General features: G+C 38.8%; 1 protein-coding gene across 1 annotated transcript in view; it reads left to right on the top strand.

The window, feature by feature from the left end:
* The first annotated feature begins 1,814 nt into the window (after positions 1 to 1,814).
* LOC133542231 (uncharacterized) overlaps positions 1,815 to 23,631 on the top strand; it is a 34,132-nt gene continuing 12,315 nt past the window's right edge. The window contains exon 1 of the mRNA XM_061886133.1: positions 1,815 to 1,986. Within this exon, the coding sequence (XP_061742117.1) occupies positions 1,887 to 1,986 (100 nt within the window). The 5' untranslated portion in view covers positions 1,815 to 1,886. The remainder of the gene's footprint in view (positions 1,987 to 23,631) is intronic.

Here is a 23,631-nt window from a genome sequence, read left to right as displayed (position 1 = left end):
TTTATATTTATTTATTTATGAAAGAGACATTTTTGTTAACAAGTTAATGGTGTTTAATGATAATATAAGCATGTTTAACACACATAGATTCCTTTCTTTCATGAAGACAAGAATATAAGTTGGTGTATTTGATTCTGATGACTTGCATTGATTGGAATTAGACAGTGGTGCTGATAACGTCCGCATTTTCAAATGGAAGAAAAAAAAAAGTCTTCCTTTCTGTCCAATACCACATGAAAGTGGTTGGATTTGGCATCTCATTTGTCCAACTTGCATACTCGTTTTTAAACACTTTGTTATGAGAGTAGCATATGTGTGTGGCCCTTTAATGTCTGGCAGCAGGTGAGTGACGTCAGTGAGTGTGCGGGTGGGCAAGCAAGTGAGAAAGCGGTCGCTGAGGGCGGGGGAGAAATACATTGGCATCAAACTCCGTAGCTTGCTAGCTTGTGCACGCTAGCTTTCTGAGACTCTTATTTTGTTAGCACAGGCAGGATGAAACAGGTCTTTTATGGTGAAGACAGGAACTGTGCAGTCGGTCTTTAGAGTTTTGACAGTAGGTACGGAGTCTCTAGAAATAAAATGTGTTTCTCTGCGTCCGCCCTGTTAGTGATTTTTTTTTAAAATATGAGCTCGCAGCAGCCAGCGTCATCTCACAAGATCCTCGGGTGCCGAGAATGTCAAACAACTGACGAAAGTGAAGTCTCGGTATGATTGAGGATTGCTCATTTTTATGTCTATTTTTTAATGCCTGGCTTGAGATCGACTGACACACCCTCCGAGATCGACCAGTCGATCGCGATCGACGTAATGCCCACCCCTGGGTTAGAGTGTCCACCCTGAGATCGGTAGGTTGTGAGTTCAAACCCTGGCCGAGTCATACCAATGACTATAAAAATGGGACCCGTTACCTCCCTGCCTGGCACTCAGCATCACGGGTTGGAATTAAATCATCAAAAATGATTCCCGGGCGCGGCACTGCTGCAGCCCACTGCTCCCCCCTCACCTGAAAAAGTGGATGCGTCAAATGCAGAGGACAAACTTAAATAAATGGGTTGTACTTGTATAGCGCTTTTCTACCTTCAAGGTACTCAAAGCGCTTTGACACTACTTCCACATTTACCCATTCACACACACATTCACACACTGATGGAGGGAGCTGCCATGCAAGGCGCCAATTAGCACCCATCAGGAGCAAGGGTGAAGTGTCTTGCTCAGGACACAACGGACGTGACGAGGTTGGTACTAGGTGGGATTTGAACCAGGGCCCCTCGGGTTGCGCACGGCCACTCTCCCACTGCGCCACGCCGTCACCACATCTAGTGTGTGTGTGTGACAATCATTGGTACTTTAACTTTGCTTTAACAAGTATATCATGCAAAAGCGCAGATTCGAACCATTGAAATACTTTGTATAGTTCAAGACTTACAGTCGTTTGAAAACATCACTGCACATCATCATGGCAGCTGAAGTTTCCATCTTAAAGATCTGGAAAAATTATTTGAGAATGTCCGGCGGGCCAGTTTGAAAATCTTAACGGGCCACATGTGGCCCCCGAGCCGTAATTTGCCCAGTTTTGCTCTAGACTATTATCCAAATTGACTTTATCCAGCATTGTCCCTTATAAGGCATACTTCAATAACACATAGTCATATTTTTCACAGAAGGAGATATTTGGTCCTGTAAAACATTTTCATGTGGACACATGGGAAGTAGATTACCCCCCCCCACTCCCCCCCACCTTCTTTTTAGTTTGCCCCTCTTTTCACTCACTGCAAAGAAACAAATCTTTCACTTTAAACGCCCCTGCACCACATCCCCCTTCCCCTTTCCTACTGCACACTCTCCAGCCAGTCAGTCAGACCCTAATTGTGTGAGTGTGTGTTTGCATGTGTTCCCTCAAACGTATAAGAAAGTTGTCTTTTGTCTTGGCCGGAAAATTGGAAGTAGCCGAGGGAAGAGTTCTGTGCGGGGAAAAAAAAGAAATTGGTAAGTTTGTTTGATGGCTATCAAGTAAGGCTTTATGGTTAATCATGTTTATTTTTGTAGACGGATTCATTGTCATTTTCACCAATGTCTAACAAGCAAAACATCTGTTGTCATAGCAACACAACACTTTGTCCTATTTTACAACATTCAAATGTAAATAGAAGTACGTTTGAATAAATAAATCACTGTCACAAAAACAAAAATAAGAAAATAATCTAACTTTGGAGTTAAGAGTGTCTTTAATTCACATACTTCTGGTATAATCTTCTTTTTTTGGACTAAGTGACACTAAAAAGCGAAATGAAAAGAAAACACAAGCTCTTATGTTTTTAGCTGATGTGTGGCTTAATGGAAAGTCGAACTTTCAGCTTTTTGTGTGACTTTACAGCAGAGATGTCAAACTCAAGGTTATAAAACATAATTTTATGTGGCCCACAAAGGCCTGGAAATCATATGCGTCAATAAAGTACTTGTTTTTACTAAATGTATTTGTTCTTTCCATTTTAACAGAAAAAATGCAGGTACTGCATGACAATGCATACCCTTTTAAACTCTGATATCATCCAATACAGCAAAAAATACATTATCATACTTTCTAAACATTTTATTTTGTTAAAATACTTACATTTCTGCTTGACTTATGGTTTTAGAGCAAGTTATCCATCAAATTGTACACTGTAAAAATGACAATACATTTTACTGTAAAATTTGCAATGTTTTTTTTTACAGCATATTACATATTACAGCATATATTTTTTTATATGCTGTATACCTGTATCTCACCTTTTTTGTAAGGGGGTGCAGACCCGTCAGCAATCCTGTTCTGTCTCCCTGTAATGTTTGTCTGATCTTGAATGGGATTGTGCTGAAAATTTTAATTTCCCCTTGGGGGTTAATAAAGTATTTCTGATTTTGATTCTGATTCTGATATTACTGTAAATTGAAAAAACTGTACCATTGTTTTTTTTTACGAGAAATTCTGTCACTGCGCTGCCAGTGTTTTTAATGTATGATCTATGGTTGTAAAATTTTACTTTTGATGGTAAAACAGTATCCCAGTTTTTTAACGGTAAAACAATGTCATTCAGTTGCCAGAATAGAATAAAAACGATGGTGAAGTTTTTCCATTTTCCGTAATATGTTGCAAAAAACATTCTACATTTTGTAGTAAAATTCCGGTGATTGAGTTGCTAGTTTTTTACTTTGAAAAATATAGAATTGTTTTACATTGTACTTAAAAAATATGTATAACAATCAAATGCATAGGCAAATTCATATATGGTTCGTTGTTACAAGCGGCCCTCTGAGGGCAGCCATAAATAACTACAATGTGGCCCTCAATGAAATTTAGTTTGACAACCCTGCTTTAGAGACTCTTTTCTGTGAGAATTTGATGTGTGTTGGAATTGTACAACCTCAGAGACATTATCCATCTAAATAATCATGACAAACCCTATTAAAATATCCCTAAGTAGAGTTATATACATATATATATATTAAGATGAATGTGCTACAAAGACAACATATTTGATGTTCAAACTGATTAAAATGTTTTTTTTGCAAATAATCATTAACTATAGAATTTGATGCCAGCATCACGTGACAAAGAAGTTGGGAAAGGTGGCAATACATACTGATAAAGTTGAGGAATGCTCATCAAACATTTATTTGGAACATCCCACAGGTGTGCAGAACAGGTGGGTGCCATGATTGGGTATAAAAGCAGCTTCCATGAAATGCTAAGTAATTCATAAACAAGGATGGGGTGAGGGTCACTAATTTGTAAGCAAATTGTCGAACAGTTTTAGAACAACATTTCTCAACGAGCTATTGCAAGGAATTTAGGGATTTTACCATCTACGGTCCGTAAAATCATCAAAAGGTTCAGAGAATCTGGAGAGTTCACTGCACGTAAGCGATGATTTTCCGGACCTTTGATGCGGTACTGCATCAAAAACCGACATCAGTGTGTAAAGGATATCACTACATGGGCTGAGGAACACTTCATAAAACCACTCTCAGTAACTACAGTTGGTTGCTACATCTGTAAGTGCAAGTTAAAACTCTGCTATGCAAAGCAAAACCCATTTATCAACTGCACCAAGGAACGCCGCCGGCTTCGCTGGGCCCGAGCTCCTCTAATATGGACTGATGCAAAGTGGAAAGGTGTTCTGTGGTCTGACGAGTCCACATTTCAAATTATATTTGGAAACTGTGGACGTGGTGTCCTCCAGAACAAAGAGGAAAATAACCATCCAGATTGTAATGGGCGCAAAGTTCAAAAGCCAGCATCTGTGATGGTATGGGGGTGTATTAGTGCCCAAGGCATGGGTAACTTACACATGCTGAATGGTCCATACAGGTTTTGGAGCAACATATGTTGTCATGCAAGCAACATCATCATGTACGCCCCTGCTCATTTCAGCTAGGCAATGCCAAGCCACGTGTTACAACAGCGGGGTTTCGTAGTGAAAGTGTGCAGGTACTTTCCTGGCCCGCCTGCAGTCCAGACCTGTCTCCCATCGAAAATGTGTGGCGCATTATGAAGCGTAAAATACGACAGCAGAACGACTAAAGCTCTACATGATACAAGAATGCGAAATAATTCCACTTTCAAAGTTTCAACAATTAGTCTCCTCAGTTCCGAAACATTTTCTGACTGTTGTTAAAAGAAAAGGTGATGTAACACAGTGGTGAACATATCCTTTCCCAACTACTTTGGCACATGTTGCAGCCATGAAATTCTAAGTTAATGATTATTTGCAAAAATAAAATAAAGTTTATGAGTTTGAACATCAAATATCTTGTGTTTGTTCTGCATTCAATTGAATATGGGTTGAAAAGGATTTGCAAATCATTGTATTCCGTTTATATTTACATCCAACACAATTTCCCAACTCCTACGGAAACAGGGTTTGTACATATACATATATATATATATATATATATATATATATATATATATATATATATATATATATATATATATATATATATATTAGGGGGTGTGGGAAAAAAACCGAATCAAATTGAATCGTTTATGTTGTGCGATTCAGAATCGATTCTAATTTTTAAAAAATCAATTTTTTTTTTATTACATTTTTTATCTTTTATTTTATTTTATTTTTTTTAATCAATCCAACAAACCACTACACAGCAATACCATAACAATGCAATCCAATTCCAAAACCAAACCTGACCCAGCAACACCCAGAACTGCAATAAACAGAGCACTTGAGAGGAGACACAAACACGACACAGAACCAAAAGTGTTGAAACAAAAATTAATATCATCAACAACAGTATCAATATTAGTTATAATTTCAGCATAGCAGTGATTAAAAATCCCTCATTGACATTATCTTTAGACATTTATAAAAATAAAAAAAAAGTGTCACACTTGCATCGCATCTCATAAGTTTGACAACACACTGTGTCCAATATTTTCACAAAGATAAAATAAGTCATATTTTTGGTTCGTTTAATAGTTAAAACAAATTTGCATTATTGAAATCAGTTGATAAAACATTGTCCGTTACAATTATAAAAGCTTTTTAAAAAAATCTACTACTCTGCTTGCATGTCAGCAGACTGGGGTGGATCCTGCTGAAATCGCATGTATTGAAAGAATACAGAATCCTTTTAAATCGGGGGGAAAAAAAAATCGTTTTTGAATCGAGAATCGAATCGAATCCAAAAAATCGATATATTATCGAATCGTGACCCCCAGAATCGATATTGAATCGAATCGTGGGACACCCAAAGATTCACAGCCCTAATATATATATATATATATATTTATATATATACATATATATATATATATATATATACATATATATATATATATATATGTATATGTATATTAGGGCTGTGAATCTTATATGTATATATATATATATATATACATATATATATATATATATTAGGGCTGTGAATCTTTGGGTGTTGGTTTTTTTTTATACAACATTTATTACAGCTCTTCAGAATAGTTTGATAACCTTAAACCCAAGAAGGATGATATTATATAATAGTATCAATACACATATTATTCATCACTACCTGTATCTAAGGACCAATAATGGTGATTACCAACCAGTGGTCTCTCCAGTCTGCTCTCATTACAATTCCATCCATTGCATTCGCATCAAATGACTTAACTCTGTATAAGACCCTTCTTAACGTATTGTGCATGTCACAAAAGTGTCAAGAATTAAACACATCAAAAAATAATATTTGTATCAAAGCCATATAGAGAAATATGTAATTTCATCATCATGGGCATTGGTTTCCAAATTTTGACCGAACAATGATTTCAAGTCTTGAAAGTAAAAATGAAAAAAGATATGTAGTGGTATCTCATGACGCTTTTATGAGCAGATCCTTTTTGCATCGTAAGAGTGTGTACCGTGAATATTAAGCTTGCAAAAGAGTTAATTCATTATTTTAAAAACATAAAAAGTTTAATTCAAGTTCTGTCAGATATAATATTTAATCCATTAAAACCACAAGATGAGACGTAACAGTGCAAAAAAGGGCAAAGTGATGATAACTATAGAACTGAAAATGCAATGTACTCTGACATACTGTATAATCAGAATAGCGTTTAACCCAGGGATTGGGAACCTTTTTGGCTGAGTGAGCCATTAAAGGCCAAATATTTTTAAAAGTATTTCCGTTAGAGCCATATATTTTTTTTTAACACTGAATACAACTATATGCGTGCATTTTTAAGAAAGGCCAACATTTTTAGAGTATAATAAGTGTCTTATTTGTTTTAAGAACTTTGTTATTCTGAGGCTAACTAAAAATAAATGAAATACTTCTTACCATCAATGTGACTTCTTGAACAGGTGCGGTAGAAACCGGATGGATTGATGAAAATGCATAAGAATGTTTTATATTTTGAACATAATTTTAACACTGTGATTACCAGCGGAATTATTCATTACTTATCATGTTAAGCAATGTCAGCAAAGATTTATCAGAGGGCCAGGTGCAGTCATCAAAAGAGCCACATCTGGCTCTAGAGCCATAGGTTCCCTACCCCTGGTTTAACCTCTTAACGCTATTGTAAAGGAAATGTGTTTACAAACCCCAAAACCAGTGAAGTTGGCACATTGTGTTAATGGTAAATTAAAACAGAATACAATGATTTGCTAATCCTTTTCAATCTATAATGATTTGCCAATCATTTTCAACCTATATTCAATTGAATACACTGAAAAGACAAGATACTTAACGTTTGAACTCGTAAACATGGTTATTTCTTGCAAATATTACTTATATAGATTTTGATGCCTGCAACATGTTTCAAAAAAGCCGCCACAAGTGGTAAAAAAGACTGAGAAAGTTGAGGAATGCTCATCAAACACTTATTTGGAATATCCCACAGGTGAATGGGCTAATTGGGAACAGGTGGGTGCCATGATTGGGTAAAAAAAGCATCTTCCATGAAATGCTCATTCATTTATAAACAATGATGGGGCGAGGTTCACCAATTGGTGAACAAATACTTGGGCAAATTGTCCAACAGTTTAAGAACAACATTTCTCAACAAGCTATTGCAAGGAATTTAGGGATTTGACCATCTACGGTATGTAATATCGTCAAAGGTTTCAGAGAAACTGGAGAAATCACTGCACGTAAGCGGAAAGGCCGTGACCTTCAATCCCTCAGGCGATACTGCGACAAAAACCCGACATTAGTGTGTAAAGGATATCACCACAAAGACCCAGGAATACTTCAGAAAATAAAAATGAACGGCGATACGACACAGTGGTAAAAATGCCCCTGGCCAACTTTTTTGCAACGTGTTGCTGCCGTTAAATTCTATGTTAATTATTATTCGTCAATAAAAACTATGTTTCTCAGTTCGAACATTAAACATCAATCAATGCCATCAATCAAAGTTTATTTATATAGCCCCAAATCACAAATGTCTCAAAGGACTGCACAAATCATTACGACTACAACATCCTCGGAAGAACCCACAAAAGGGCAAGGAAAACTCACATCCAGTGGGCAAGGAAAATTCACATCCAGTGGGACGCCAGTGACAATGCTGACTATGAGAAACCTTGGAGAGGACCTCAGATGTGGGCAACTACCCCCCCGCCCCCCCCTCTAGGGGACCGAAAGCAATGGATGTCGAGCGGGTCTAACATGATACTGTGAAAGTTCAATCCATAGTGGCTCCAACACAGCCGCGAGAGTTCAGTTCAAGCGGATCCAAGACAGCAGCGAGAGTCCCGTCCACAGGAGACCATCTCAAGCGGAGGCGGGTCAGCAGCGTAGAGATGTCCCCAACCGATACACAGGCGAGTGGTCCATCCTGGTTCCCGACGAGCGGTCCATCATGGGTCTCGACTCTGGACAGCCAGTACTTCATCCATGGTTATCGGACCGGACCCCCTCCACAAGGGAGGGAGGGACATAGGAGAAAGAAAAGAAGCGGCAGATCAACTGGTCTAAAAAGGAGGTCTATTTAAAGGCTACAGTATACAGATGAGTTTTAAGGTGAGACTTAAATGCTTCTACTGAGGTAGCATCTCGAACTGTTACCGGGAGGGCATTCCAGAGTACTGGAGCCCGAACGGAAAACGCTCTATAGCCTGCAGACTTTTTTTGGGCTCTAGGAATCACTAATAAGCCGGAGTCTTTTGAACGCAGATTTCTTGCCGGGACATATGGTACAATACAATCGGTAAGATAGGCTGGAGCTAGACCGTGTAGTATTTTATACGTAAGTAGTAAAACCTTAAAGTCACATCTTAAGTGCACAGGAAGCCAGTGCAGCTGAGCCAGTACAGGCGTAATATGATCAAACTTTCTTGTTCTTGTCAAAAGTCTAGCAGCCGCATTTTGTACCAACTGTAATCTTTTAATGCTAGACATGGGGAGACCCGAAAATAATACGTTACAGTAATCGAGACGAGACGTAACAAACGCATGGATAATGATCTTGGCGTCTTTAGTGGACAAAATGGAGCAAATTTTAGCGATATTACGGAGATGAAAGAAGGCCGTTTTAGTAACGCTTTTAATGTGTGACTCAAAGGAGAGAGTTGTGTCGAAAATAATACCCAGATGTTTTACCGAGTCACCTTGTTTCATTATTTGGTTGTCAAATGTTAAAGTTGTATTATTAAATAGAGGTCGGTGTCTAGCAGGACCGATAATCAGCATTTCCGTTTTTTTGCCGTTAAGTTGCAAAAAATTGGCGGACATCCATTGTTTAATTTCATTAAGACACGCCTCCAGCTGACTACAATCCGGCGTGTTGTCCAGCTTTAGGGGCATGTAGAGTTGGGTGTCATCAGCATAGCAGTGAAAGCTAATACCGTATTTGCGTATGACGTCACCTAGCGGCAGCATGTAGATGCTGAAGAGTGCAGGGCCAAGGACCGAACCCTGGGGAACTCCACACGTTACCTTAACATAGTCCGAGGTCACACTGTTATGGGAGACACACTGCATCCTATCAGTAAGATAAGAGTTAAACCAAGACAGGGCTGAGTCTGATATACCAATTCGTGTTTTGATACGCTCTAATAAAATATTATGATCGACGGTATCGAAAGCTATCTTGTCTTTGCAGTCTATTAAATTGAATATAAGTTGAAAAGGATTTGAAAATCATTGTATTCTGTTTTTATTCACCATTTACCCAACATGCCGACTTCACTGGTTTTGGATTTTGTATCAGAAGTGTCAATAATGTACAAAAATGTATTTTACCAAGCAGAAATTAGCATAAATAGCGTGTAGCCCAGGGCCGCGCACACTTTTTCTGCAGGCGAGCTACTTTTCAATTGACCAAGTCGAGGAGATCTACCTCATTCCTATTTATAATTTATATTTATTTATTTATGAAAGAGACATTTTGTTAACAAGTTAATGGTGTTTAATGATAATACAAGCATGTTTAACACACATAGATTCCTTTCTTTCATGAAGACAAGAATATAAGTTGGTGTATTTGATTCTGATGACTTGCATTGATTGGAATTAGACAGTGGTGCTGATAACGTCCGCATTTTCAAATGGAGGAAAAAAAAAGTCCTCCTTTCTGTCTAATACCACATGAAAGTGGTTGGATTTGGCATCTCATTTGTCCAACTTGCATACTCGTTTTCAAACACTTTGTTAATTAGAGTAGCATATGTGTGTGGCCCTTTAATGTCTGGCAGCAGGTGAGTGACGTCAGTGAGTGTGCGGGTGGGCAAGCAAGTGAGAAAGCGGTCGCTGAGGGCGGGGGAGAAATACATTGGCATCAAACTCCGTAGCTTGCTGGCTTGTGCACGCTAGCTTTCTGAGACTCTTATTTTGTTAGCACAGGCAGGATGAAACAGGTCTTTTATGGTGAAGACAGGAACTGTGCAGTCGGTCTTTAGAGTTGTGACAGTAGGTACGGAGTCTCTAGAAATAAAATGTGTTTCTCTGCGTCCGCCCTGTTAGTGATTTTTTTCTTAAATATGAGCTCGCAGCAGCCAGCGTCATCTCACAAGATCCTCGGGTGCCGAGAATGTCAAACAACTGACGAAAGTGAAGTCTTGGTATGATTGATGATTGCTCATTTTTATGTCTATTTTTTAATGCCTGGCTTGAGATCGACTGACACACCCTCCGAGATCGACCAGTCGATCGCGATCGACGTAATGCCCACCCCTGGTGTAGCCAAACACACACGGGTTACGTGTAGTATTGAAATGACCACAGAAGGCTGAGTACCTAATTTTAGATCACTTTTTTTTACACTTGTAAAAGCAAAGAGTGTTGAAATGACTTCACTGGAGCTCTTATTGGCGTCTCAAAAGAAACCATTTTACTGCAGACATCCAATGTGTTCTGGCATCAGAGTGCGTTGACCACTGCTTTGGCTCCGACGAGAAGTGTTTCATGTTTTCACACACTTCCAGATGTCGAGTTGAGACACGTGGCGAGGCAACAGGGACCACCACTTCCTTTGACGCTTAACAAAAGCATCCAACTCTGACTATCTGTCCTGGGTTGTCGAGTATTTTAAAAAGTTAATTGATGCACTTCACCCTCTCTTTATGTCTCCAAAAGCAACGCAAAGCAATGCTGTTAAGCATTTTTTTTTTTTTACAACACTTGCGTGACACAATTCCGCATTTGCTAAGCCAACCACAGGGTTTATGGCCTGAGCGTGCCACCTTTTTACAGTGTCCAGTGTTGGAAAAGAGAAAATAAAAATCCAAATACTTCATCGTGAATACGCATGTATAATGGTTCCATGTGTGTCCCGACAGAAAGCATGGCTAATTAGCTGTTTTTACAGGGCCACGTGTCAAACTCAAGGCCTGGGGGCCAGATCCGGCCTGACACGTCATTTAATGGGGCCGCCGAAAGCCTGGGAATAATGTGCATACTTCATCTTTCTTACTAAATGTTATCATTATTTCCATTTAGACAGAAAATAATGTATATAATACATTAAATTTCATATGTTTTAAACTTTGATATATTCAAGTATTCAATTGTTATTGGTGTGAATCTTTGGGCACCTCGCCATTCGATTCTGATTCTTGGGGTGAGGATTTAATTCATAATCGAGACTCGATTCAACACCATTCTCGATTTAAACTGATTTTTGCACTGTGATATTTGGTATAATAATAACAACACCTTAACAAAACAACTTACAGGTTACAAAAACTTGTTTTTGGTTGCTGACGTATGACACATACGTGCGACAAGTAAGCATAGAGGTGGCCAAAAATTAAGCTTCTTTTTTTAAATAATTCGTCCAAAAAATGTTAGAAATTTGATTTTTGAAAATGTATTTAAAAAATTGTGATTCGAATGTTATAAAAAAACAGTTTTTAGCACCCCTAATTATTATGTACATTATGTGATATTAAATATCTTCCTGTCACCTTGACTTACGATTTCAAAGCAACTTATTCATCAATTTGTACGTACAAAAATCAAATAACCAAATGCATAGGCAATAATATCATAAGGCGATTATACTTTTATATTCTTGCATTTACTGTTACAAAGGGCCCTCTGAGGGCAGCCATGAATAAGATGTGGCCCTCCATGAAAACAAGTTTGACATCCCTGTTCTAGAGGGTACAAAACCATTAAAAGTAGAAGATAGTACTGACTGTACTAGCAATCGACCGACAGGTTTTTTCGGGGCCGATTTTTCGAATAATAGGAATACGAACTCAAACACTTTGTTTTAATGACTTCATGCATGTTAATTAAAAAAACCAAAACAAATAAAAACAAAAAGTGCTGGGATTTTCTTTTTATAAAGTTACTTTATTTTTCGGACTATAAGGCGCACTTAAAATCCTTTAATTTTCTTATAACTCAACCCGGTGCGCCTAATGTAAGGCATAATTTTGGGTGAGCTTACTGACCTTGAAGCTATTTTATTTGGTACATGGTAAGTGTGACCAGTGAGAGATACATGTAGACTGCAATATGACTCATGTAAACAAAACACACACATATATATATATATATATATATATATATATATATATATATATATATATATATATATATATATATATATATATATATATATATATATATATATATATACATATATATATATATATATATATATATATATTTTTTAATAGCGCTTTTCTCTAGTGACTCAAAGCGCTTTACATTGTGATACCCATTATCTAGGTTACATTTAAACCAGTGTGGGTGGCACTGGGAGCAGGTGGGTAAAGTGTCTTGCCTGAGGACATAACGGCAGTGACTAGGATGGCAGAAGCGGGGATCGATCATGGAACCCTCAATAGGGACGGCGTGGCGCAGTGGGGAGAGTGGCTGTGCGCAACCCGAGCGTCCCTGGTTCAATTCCCACCTAGTACCAACCTCGTCACGTCCGTTGTGTCCTGAGCAAGACACTTCACCCTTGCTCCTGATGGGTGCTGGTTGGCGCCTTGCATGGCAGCTCCCTCCATCAGTGTGTGAATGTGTGTGTGAATGGGTAAATGTGGAAGTAGTGTCAAAGCGCTTTGAGTACCTTGAAGGTAGAAAAGCGCTATACAAGTACAACCCATTTATTTATTTATTTATAATTTGCTGGAAGATTTACAAAATCAGCTGAAAAATTTTTAATCGTAAAAACACCGATTTGCGGAAATCTATGTTAGCTTGGGATGCATTTCCTGCTATTTTGAGTCAAAAGCGAACAATATTCTCCTGACCAAAATTTCACATTTATTAGCAAATATTTTCATAAAAATGGATCATGTGAATTATAGATATATTTTTTAAATAGCGCTTTTCTCTAGTGACTCAAAGCGCTTTACATTGTGAAACTCACTATCTAAGTTACATTTAAACCAGTGTGGGTGGCACTGAGAGCAGGTGGGTAAAGTGTCTTGCCCAAGGACACAACGGCAGTAACTAGGATGGCAGAAGCGGGGATCGAACCTGGAATCATCAAGTTGCTGGAAAATTTACAAAATATATATATATAGTGTTCATGTATGAGATATAGGGCTGCCAATTATGGCCAAAGTAATAATTGAGATTATTGTTATCAATATTGAATTCATGATTACTGCTCGTTAGGTAAAGCAGTGTTGGACTGTGCACGTAGTACCATCATGTCATTTGTAATATCTTATAAAAAAAATATAAATAAAAGCTATCCATATATTTATTAACAAATATTTTTCTTAATTCTTAATAACATCAACTTGCCAGCTTTTAGTCATTCCATTGATTCAATAAAACACAGAGTGAAATGTTCTACCTCTTTTGCGAAACACAAAAACATAAAATGACTTAACACATTAAAATGACTAGTAAAATATTTAAAAATACAACAACCAACTTCTAAAACATCTATTTTGACATTTTTTTGAGACTTTTTTTTTTTTTCCGTAGATGCGGTATCGGGACAGATCCATTAAGTGTTTCCGCAGAAATATATCTTATAGGAATTAACTATACACAATAAAACATTTAACCAAATGATGTGTAAAATGGTTTTTAACATGAAAAAAAACACAACTTTGTTTAAAATTAAAACTGGTGTTTATTTTTTGATATCAAAATAAAACATAAATCGAAGTCTAATAACTGATTGTTGTTCTTCTCCTCTTCCAACGCCTCCTAGTGATTCAGTACAACAGTTTGGCCAACAACAAAAAAACTCGGAGTGATACCTCTCACATCGACTAAACAATCTTCACAGCCTGCGTTCAATTCGATGAGACGACAAAGCATTTTAACCAGTAGTAATGTTATTTGATCACTGATACAGTTTGTATTTAAATAAAATAGGAGTCAACATCTCAGTAAACAAAGGAAAGACTTTATAAACAAGTTGTGACAATGTTCACGAAACTTCGCCAACTTTTCTCCTTTGCTGTTTACTTTTAGTGTGGGGACAAATGTCTCCAATATTGCCCACACCTGTCTCCATCTAAACACAGCAGTGCACTCTTAAACGCACAGCCGGAAGTGAGAGAAAATGACATTAAAACATTTGCTTGGCTCCGAAGCAGAGTCGGTGTCATTAGTCCGCAATGATTTTAAAGCTAACCGCCGCCTGACTTCGTGTTACCGAAAATGTATTATTACATGACGTTTTTTCTGTAATTGAACAATTAGACGGTATTACTAACCCCGGGGGTTGAAAGATTGTCGTGACGTCACCTTCAAAGGCGTGGCAGGACGCAAAGACTAATTTTCCCTCGGCGGTGACTTAGTCTCATGATTCAACTTATTACTCATAAATGAAGGATATGAACGGATTTTTATTCGATTCAAAGATTTTGACCGGACTACACACTCAGGTTGTGTATTATTAGTCTTTGAAGCTGAGTTGGGGTGTCCAAACTTTTTCCACTGAGGGCCGCACACTGAATAATCAAAGCGCTGTCACAAAGACGATATAGATAGATAGATAGATAGTACTTTATTGATTCCTTCAGGAGAGTTCCTTCAGGAAAATTAAAATTCCAGCAGCAGTGTACAGAGTTGAGATCAATTTAAAAAAGAGTAAAAAGTAAATAATGGGGGTTTAAAAGGAAACAAAATAGAGAAATATTACAAAAAGAATAAAAACAATGGGAATAACAATATAATAGTAAAATAAGAATATAACAAGACAAAGTAGGCAGTAGTGACAATGTTATGAAAACGTATCGCACTGTTAATGTTTTGCATCCCCTGTCATCCTAATACCCCCGCCCCCCGTCCCAGAGAGGAGTTGTACAGTCTAATGGCGTGTGGGACAAAGGAGTTCTTGAGTCTATTAGTCCTGCACTTGGGATGAAGCAGTCTAGCACTGAACAGGCTCCTCTGGCTACTGATAACGCTATGCAGAGGGTGACTGGCATCATCCAGGATGCTTACTAGTTTGTCCACAGTCCTCTTCTCTGCCACCGTCACCAGTGAGTCCAGTTTCACTCCGATTGTAGAACCGGCCTGCCTGATCAGTTTCTCAAGTCTGGAGCTGTCCTTCTTAGATGTACTGCCCCCCCAGCACACTACCATGTAGAACAGAGCACTGGCAACCACAGATATGGTGCCCAAGGCTGATTATAGTGAACTTAAAAAGGCGATCGATACTCTGATCGAGGAAGTTGCTACAATCAAGGAGGAGCAGAAAACAATCATGGCCCTTGTTGTGCAGCTGGATCAGATAAGAGCTGACAATTTGGAGAAAGACAAGAAAATTGCAATTCTGGAGAACAGAGTTGCTGATTTTGAGCGGTATACACGGATCAATGACGTGATCATCACCGGACTTAGCATCAAACCCCGGTCTTACGCACGAGCTGTAACCCCAGCAAATGGAGGGGAGCCGGCGGAGTTGGATGTCATTTCAATTGAGCGACAGGTAGCGGTCTTCATGCAGTCCAAGGATATACAACTGGACTGTAACAGCATCGAAGCATGTCGCCTTTTGCCCAGGAGACGGACAAACGACAAGCCTAGCGTTATCCTGAGATTTGTAAACAGGAAGCACAAGATCACGTTGCTAAAACAGGGAAAGAAGCTAAAAGGAACAAACGTTTACAGCAGGGTAGCCCACACTTTTTCTGCAGGCAAGCTACTTTTCAATTGACCAACTCGAGGGGCTCTACCTCATTTATATATATCATTTATATTTATTTATTTATGAAAGAGACATTTTTGTAAACAAGTTAAATGTTTTTAATGATAATACAAGCATGTGTAACACATATAGATGTCTTTCTTTCACAAAGACAAGAATATAATTTGGTGTATTACCTGATTCTGATGACTTGCATTGATTGGAATCAGACAGTAATGATGATAACGCCCACATTTTCAAATGGAGGAGAAAAAAAGTTGTCCTTTCTGTACAATACCACATGAAAGTGGTTGGTTTTTGGCATCTAATTCATCCAGCTTCCATAAAATTTACAAGAAAAACATTGGCGGCAAATTCCGTAGCTTGCTTGATTGACATTCACGGCACCCGAGGGTCTCGTGAGATGACGCTGGCTGCTTCCAGTTCATTATTATGAAAAAATGACAGAGAGGAAGGTGAGAAACACTTTTTATTTCAACAGACTTTCGCGCCGTCCCTTCCGTCAAAACTCTAAAGGCCGACTGCACATTTCCTATCTTCACAATAAAAGCCCTGCTTCATGCTGCCTGCGCTAACAAAATAAGAGTCTCGGAAATCTGGCGTGCACAAGTGATGTGCACGGCAGCTTTCTGAGGGATCGCTTGTGCACGCCAGTTTTCCGAGACTCTGTATTTAGTTAGCGCAGGCAGCATGAAGCAGGGCTTTTATTGTGAAGATAGGAAATGTGCAGTTGGCCTTTAGATTTTTGACGGAAGGTACGGCGCGAGAGTCTGTTGAAATAAAAAGTGTTTCTCGCCTTCCTCTCGGTCATATTTTCATAATAATGATCTTGCAGCAGCCAGCGTCATCTCACAAGACCCTCCGGTACCGTGAATGTCATTTAAGTGACGTCTTGGTGAAGATTGATGATCACTAATTTTTAGGTCTATTTTTTTTAAAAGCCTGGCTGGAGATCGACTGACACACCCCCCGCGGTCGACTGGTAGCTCACGATCGACGTAATGGGCACCCCTGGTTTACATGAACGACCATTTGACCAAACGAAATGCTGATATGGCTCGAAAAAGCACGCCAAATGAGGAGAGAGAAGAAAATTCTACAAGCTTGGACAGCGAACTGTAAAGTATTCATCAAACTCAACGGTACTCCGGAGAACGCCAAAGTGCTGGTGATTAGAAACATGGAAGATCTGAATGAATATGACATTTGAACTGGACTGTAAGGTAAAAGCGACTAAACACAATCATGACACACGTTGACAACACGCAAGATGCAACCCATGACACGAGCCACATCATTCAGTTGATAAATGAATATGACAATGTACAGTTGAAAGCATCCCAATACACTGAGCACCACCTACAAGACCTGGACCCGGACAATAATTTCCTCCTCAATATCAATGAGAACTGCTGCTACCATACCAATGAACAGTACAACCAGAATATTATTTCTAAGGGCAAATTATCAATTTTCCATTTTAATAGTAGAAGCTTAAATAGGAATTTCAAGGACTATTTACACACATTTTCAGAACCATTTAACATAATTGCAGTATCTGAAACTTGGATTAACAGTGAAAACGTGTGAGATTTTGAACTGGATGGTTATGACTTTATTAATATAAATAGACAAAACAAGTGGGGTGGAGGGGTGGCAATCTATGTGGATAACACCTTGAGATTCAAACGTCTGGATGATATGACAACTGTGGTTGATAACCTACTTGAATGTCTAACGGCTGAAATTTGTATGGAAAAAAGTACAAATGTCATTATTAGTTGTATATACAGATCACCAGGTGCAAGCATTGCACATTTTACAGATTGGATGGAATGCCTGTTTTCAAAGAAGAGTAATGTTAATAAAGCTGTCTTCATTTGTGGTGACTTTAATATCGACCTTTTAAATCCCAGTAAAAATAACGATATAGTTAATTTCATTGACACAATGTACAGTATAAGTTTATATCCCAAAATCACCAGACCTAGTCGAATCCCACTCTGCCACTCTAATCGACAACATATTCACCAACGATATTGAAAATAAGACCGTAAGTGGGCTATTGATCAAAGATATCACGGACCACCTCCCAGTTTTTCTGATATTTGATGGTAACTACAGGACAAAAAAATTAGAAAAGCCAACCCAATACAGAAGAACGAGATCAGAGGAATCCATTAGTTCATTTAAACATGATTTGACAACATTTGACAACCAAATGATAAAACAAGGTGACTCGGTAAAAAATCTGGGTATTATCTTCGACCCAACTCTCTCCTTTGAGTCACACGTTAAAAGCGTTACTAAAACGGCCTTCTTTCATCGCCGTAATATCGCTAAAATTCGCTCCATTTTGTCCACTAAAGACACCGAGATCATTATCCATGCGTTTGTTACGTCTCGTCTCGACTACTGTAACGTATTATTTTCGGGTCTCCCCATATCTAGCATTAAAAGATTACAGTTGGTACAAAATGCGGCTGCTAGACTTTTGACAAGAACAAGAAAGTTTGATCACATTACGCCTGTACTGGCTCACCTGCACTGGCTTCCTGTGCACTTAAGATCTGACTTTAAGGTTTTACTACTTCCGTATAAAATACTACACGGTCTAGCTCCAGCCTATCTTGCCGATTGTATTATACCATATGTCCCGGCAAGAAATCTGCGTTCAAAAGACTCCGGCTTATTAGTGATTCCTAGAGCCCAAAAAAAGTCTGCGGGCTATAGAGCGTTTTCCGTTCGGGCTCCAGTACTCTGGAATGCCCTCCCGGTAACAGTTCGAGATGCCACCTCAGTAGAAGCATTTAAGTCTCACCTTAAAACTCATCTGTATACTTTAGCCTTTAAATAGACCTCCTTTTTAGACCAGTTGATCTGCCGCTTCTTTTCTTTCTCCTATGTCCCCCCCTCCCTTGTGGAGGGGGTCCAGTCCGATGACCATGGATGAAGTACTGGCTGTCCAGAGTCGAGATCCAGGATGGACCGCTCGCCTGTGTATCGGTTGGGGACATCTCTACGCTGCTGATCCGCCTCCGCTTGAGATGGTCTCCTGTGGACGGGACTCTCGCTGTTGTCTTGGATCCGCTTGAACTGAACTCTCGCGGCTGTGTTGGAGCCACTATGGATTGAACTTTCACAGTATCATGTTAGACCCGCTCGACATCCATTGCTTTCGGTCCCCTAGAGGGGGGGGGGGGGGGGGGGGTTGCCCACATCTGAGGTCCTCTCCAAAGTTTCTCATAGTCAGCATTGTCACTGGCGTCCCACTGGATGTGAATTCTCCCTGCCCACTGGGTGTGAGTTTTCCTTGCCCTTTTGTGGGTTCTTCCGAGGATGTTGTAGTCGTAATGATTTGTGCAGTCCTTTGAGACATTTGTGATTTGGGGCTATGTAAATAAACATTGATTGATTGATTGATTGATTTACTGGAGCAGAATTGGGATGTAATTTATGAAAATGGTGATGTTAATAGTGCTTACAATATATTTTTGAGAATATTTAGGTCATTATATGATAAAAATTGCCCAATAAAAGAATGCATCAGCAAAAGAAAGTATACTAATTGTCCTTGGATCACAAAGGGATTGCAAAATGCTTGCAAAAAGAAAAACACTCTTTACAGGGAATGTATAAGATTGAAAACAAAAGAAGCAGAAAATAAATATAACAATTATAAAAAAAAAGTTAACTAATATTATGAGGTCAAATAAGAGGGATTATTATAAGAAATTACTAGATGATAATAAAAATAACATCAAAGGAATATGGAATTTATTAAACAGTATTATAAGAAACAATACCTCTTCAAATAACTATCCAACGTATTTCATGAATGATGGTAAAGAAAATCAATCAATCAATCAATGTTTACTTATATAGCCCTAAATCACTAGTGTCTCAAAGGGCTGCACAAACCACCACGACATCCTCGGTAGGCCCACATAAGGGCAAGGAAAACTCACACCCAGTGGGACATCGGTGACAATAATGACCCAGTGGGACGTCGGTGACAATGATGACTATGAGAACCTTAGAGAGGAGGAAAGCAATGGATGTCGACCGGGTCTAACATGATACTGTGAAAGTTCAATCCACAATGGATCCAACACAGTCGCGAGAGTCCAGTCCAAAGCGGATCCAACACAGCAGCGAGAGTCCCGTTCACAGCGGAGCCAGAAGGAAACCATCCCAAGCGGAGGCGGATCAGCATCGCAGAGATGATAATATTGATAATATTGATAAAAATGATAATATTGAAGATGTAGCTAATGCCTTCAATAAATTCTTTGTAAGTATTGGACACGAACTTGCAGCAAAAATCCCAGATCCACGGACAACTGGTAAAAATATGGAGGGATTGTTGGAGATAAATCTCAATTCTATGTTTTTAAATGCAGTGGGTGAAGAAGAAGTGTTGGATATTGTAAACAAATGTAAGAACAAAATGCCCACAGACTCCAATGACATTAGTATGGCATTGGTGAAAAATGTCATTACAGGAATATCAAAACCATTAACATATATCTGTAATCTGTCATTTCAAACCGGCACATTTCCGAATGAAATGAAAATAGCTAAAGTTATACCTCTGTTTAAAACTGGGAGCAAACACCACTTCACAATTTATAGACCCGTCTCTTTACTTCCACACTTCTCTAAAATATTAGAAAAACTATTCAATAACAGGTTAGATGCATTTATAGAAAAACATAATTTACATCCTGACTGTCAATATGGGTTTAGATCAAACAGATCCACATCAATGGCAATAATTGAAACAATAGAGGAAATCACAAATGCCATAGACAAGAAACAATATGCAATGGGAATATTTATTGATCTAAAAAAAGGATTTGACACAATTAACCATGATATATTAATCAATAAAATGGAAAAGTATGGAATCAGGGGAGTTGTACTAGACTGGCTTAAAAGTTACTTAAATAAGAGACAACAGTTTGTGAAGATGGGGGATTGCTGTTCATCGTGTTTGGACATTGCTTGTGGTGTCCCCCAGGGGTCAGTGTTGGGGCCAAAATTGTTCATCCTGTATATCAATGATATCTGTAAAGTGTCTACATCAGGGGTGCCCATTACGTCGATCGCGAGCTACCAGTCGACCGCGGGGGGTGTGTCAGTCGATCTCCAGCCAGGCTTTTAAAAAAATAGACCTAAAAATTAGTGATCATCAATCTTCACCAAGACGTCACTTAAATGACATTCACGGTACCGGAGGGTCTTGTGAGATGACGCTGGCTGCTGCAAGATCATTATTATGAAAATATGACCGAGAGGAAGGCGAGAAACACTTTTTATTTCAACAGACTCTCGCGCCGTACCTTCCGTCAAAACTCTAAAGGCCGACTGCACATTTCCTATCTTCACAATAAAAGCCCTGCTTCATGCTGCCTGCGCTAACTAAATACAGAGTCTCGGAAAACTGGCGTGCAGAAGCGATCCCTCAGAAAGCTGGCGTGCACATCACTTGTGCACGCCAGATTTCCGAGACTCTTATTTTGTTAGCGCAGGCAGCATGAAGCAGGGCTTTTATTGTGAAGACAGGAAATGTCCAGTCGGCCTTTAGAGTTTTGACGGAAGGGACGGCGCGAAAGTCTGTTGAAATAAAATGTGTTTCTCGCCTTCCTCTCTGTCATTTTTTCATAATAATGAACTGGCAGCAGCCAGCGTCATCTCACGAGACCCTCGGGTGCCGTGAATGTCAATCAAGCAAGCTAGGGAATTTGACGCCAATGTTTTTCTTGTAAAGTGTATGGAAGCTGGATGAATTAGATGCCAAAAACCAACCACTTTCATGTGGTATTGTACAGAAAGGACAACTTTTTTTCTCCTCCATTTGAAAATGTGGGCGTTATCATCATTACTGTCTGATTCCAATCAATGCAAGTCATCAGAATCAGGTAATAGACCAACTTATATTCTTGTCTTCGTGAAAGAAAGACATCTATATGTGTTACACATGCTTGTATTATCATTAAACACATTTAAGTTGTTTACAAAAATGTATCTTTCATAAATAAATAAATATAAATGATATATATAAATGAGGTAAATCCCCTCGAGTTGGTCAATTGAAAAGTAGCTCGCCTGCAGAAAAAGTGTGGGCACCCCTGGTCTACATTATTGAAATTAGTGTTATTTGCTGATGACACTAATATTTTTTGTTCAGGGGATGATTTAAATCAATTACAGGAAGTCATTATGGAAGAAATGAGTAAACTAAAAGCTTGGTTTGACTATAATAAATTGTCATTAAACCTGACTAAGACTAAGTTAATGCTGTTTGGAAAGAGGACACGTGAAACAAGGGTACAGATACAAATAGATGGAGGATATTGAAAGGGTTTTTGAAATAAAATTCCTTGGAGTTACAATTGACTATCAAATTAACTGGAAACCACATATAAAACATGTACAGTCTAAGCTGTCAAGAAGCATCTCAGTAATAAATAAAGCAAAGCAGGTTCTAGATCACAAATCACTCCACATTCTCTACTGTTCATTAGTTTTACCATATTTAACCTACTGTGTAGAAGTCTGGGGGAATAATTATAAAAGCTCATTAAACTCAATAACTATACTTCACGGTGGAAGAGGGGTTAGTGCGTCTGCCTCACAATACGAAGGTCCTGCAGTCCTGGGTTCAAATCCAGGCTCGGGATCTTTCTGTGTGGAGTTTGCATGTTCTCCCCGTGAATGCGTGGGTTCCCTCCGGGTACTCCGGCTTCCTCCCACTTCCAAAGACATGCACCTGGGGATAGGTTGATTGGCAACACTAAATTGGCCGTAGTGTGTGAATGTGAGTGTGAATGTTGTCTGTCTATCTGTGTTGGCCCTGCGATGAGGTGGCGACTTGTCCAGGGTGTACACCACCTTCCGCCTGATTGTAGCTGAGATAGGCGCCAGCGCCCCCCGCCACCCCAAAGGGAATAAGCGGTAGGAAATGGATGGATGGACTATACTTCAGAAAAGAGCTGTACGCATCATCAACAAGGTTGGATATCTGGACCATACTCATTCACTATTCTTACAGTCAAAAATTTTGAAATTTAATGATATTATTTTGTATCAAACTGCACAAATAACGTATGAAGCCAAAATAAATAAACTCCCAGGAAGCATTCAAAAATTGTTCAGCACACGAGAGGGGGATTCTAATTTAGGGAGAAATTTTAATTTCAAAATGCTTAGTTGTAGAACGACCATCAAAAGTTTTTGTATTTCAATCTGTGGAGTGAAACTATGGAATGGTTTGAATGTGGAGTTAAAGCAATGTCCAAACATAAACCAGTTTAAAAAGAAGTTTAGGTACATGGTATTCCAGAGGTACAGTATTGAAGAAGGGCTTTGATATTGGGTTTCTTGTCTTACAAAAGAGTTAGGGGCTGCCCATTGAGGCACTGGTACTGCTGTTTTTTTGTTTTTTTTCATGATGCTATTTCCATGAGCACTTGTGGTAACGGTGTGGCTATGTATGTGTGTAGTGTGCATATGTATGTATATATTTATCATTTATTTATATACAAGTTCATTAATTTTGTACA

This window comes from Nerophis ophidion, linkage group LG24, assembly GCF_033978795.1.
Source record: "Nerophis ophidion isolate RoL-2023_Sa linkage group LG24, RoL_Noph_v1.0, whole genome shotgun sequence".
Taxonomy (NCBI): domain Eukaryota; kingdom Metazoa; phylum Chordata; class Actinopteri; order Syngnathiformes; family Syngnathidae; genus Nerophis; species Nerophis ophidion.
This window is presented reverse-complemented; position numbering and strand designations above follow the sequence as displayed.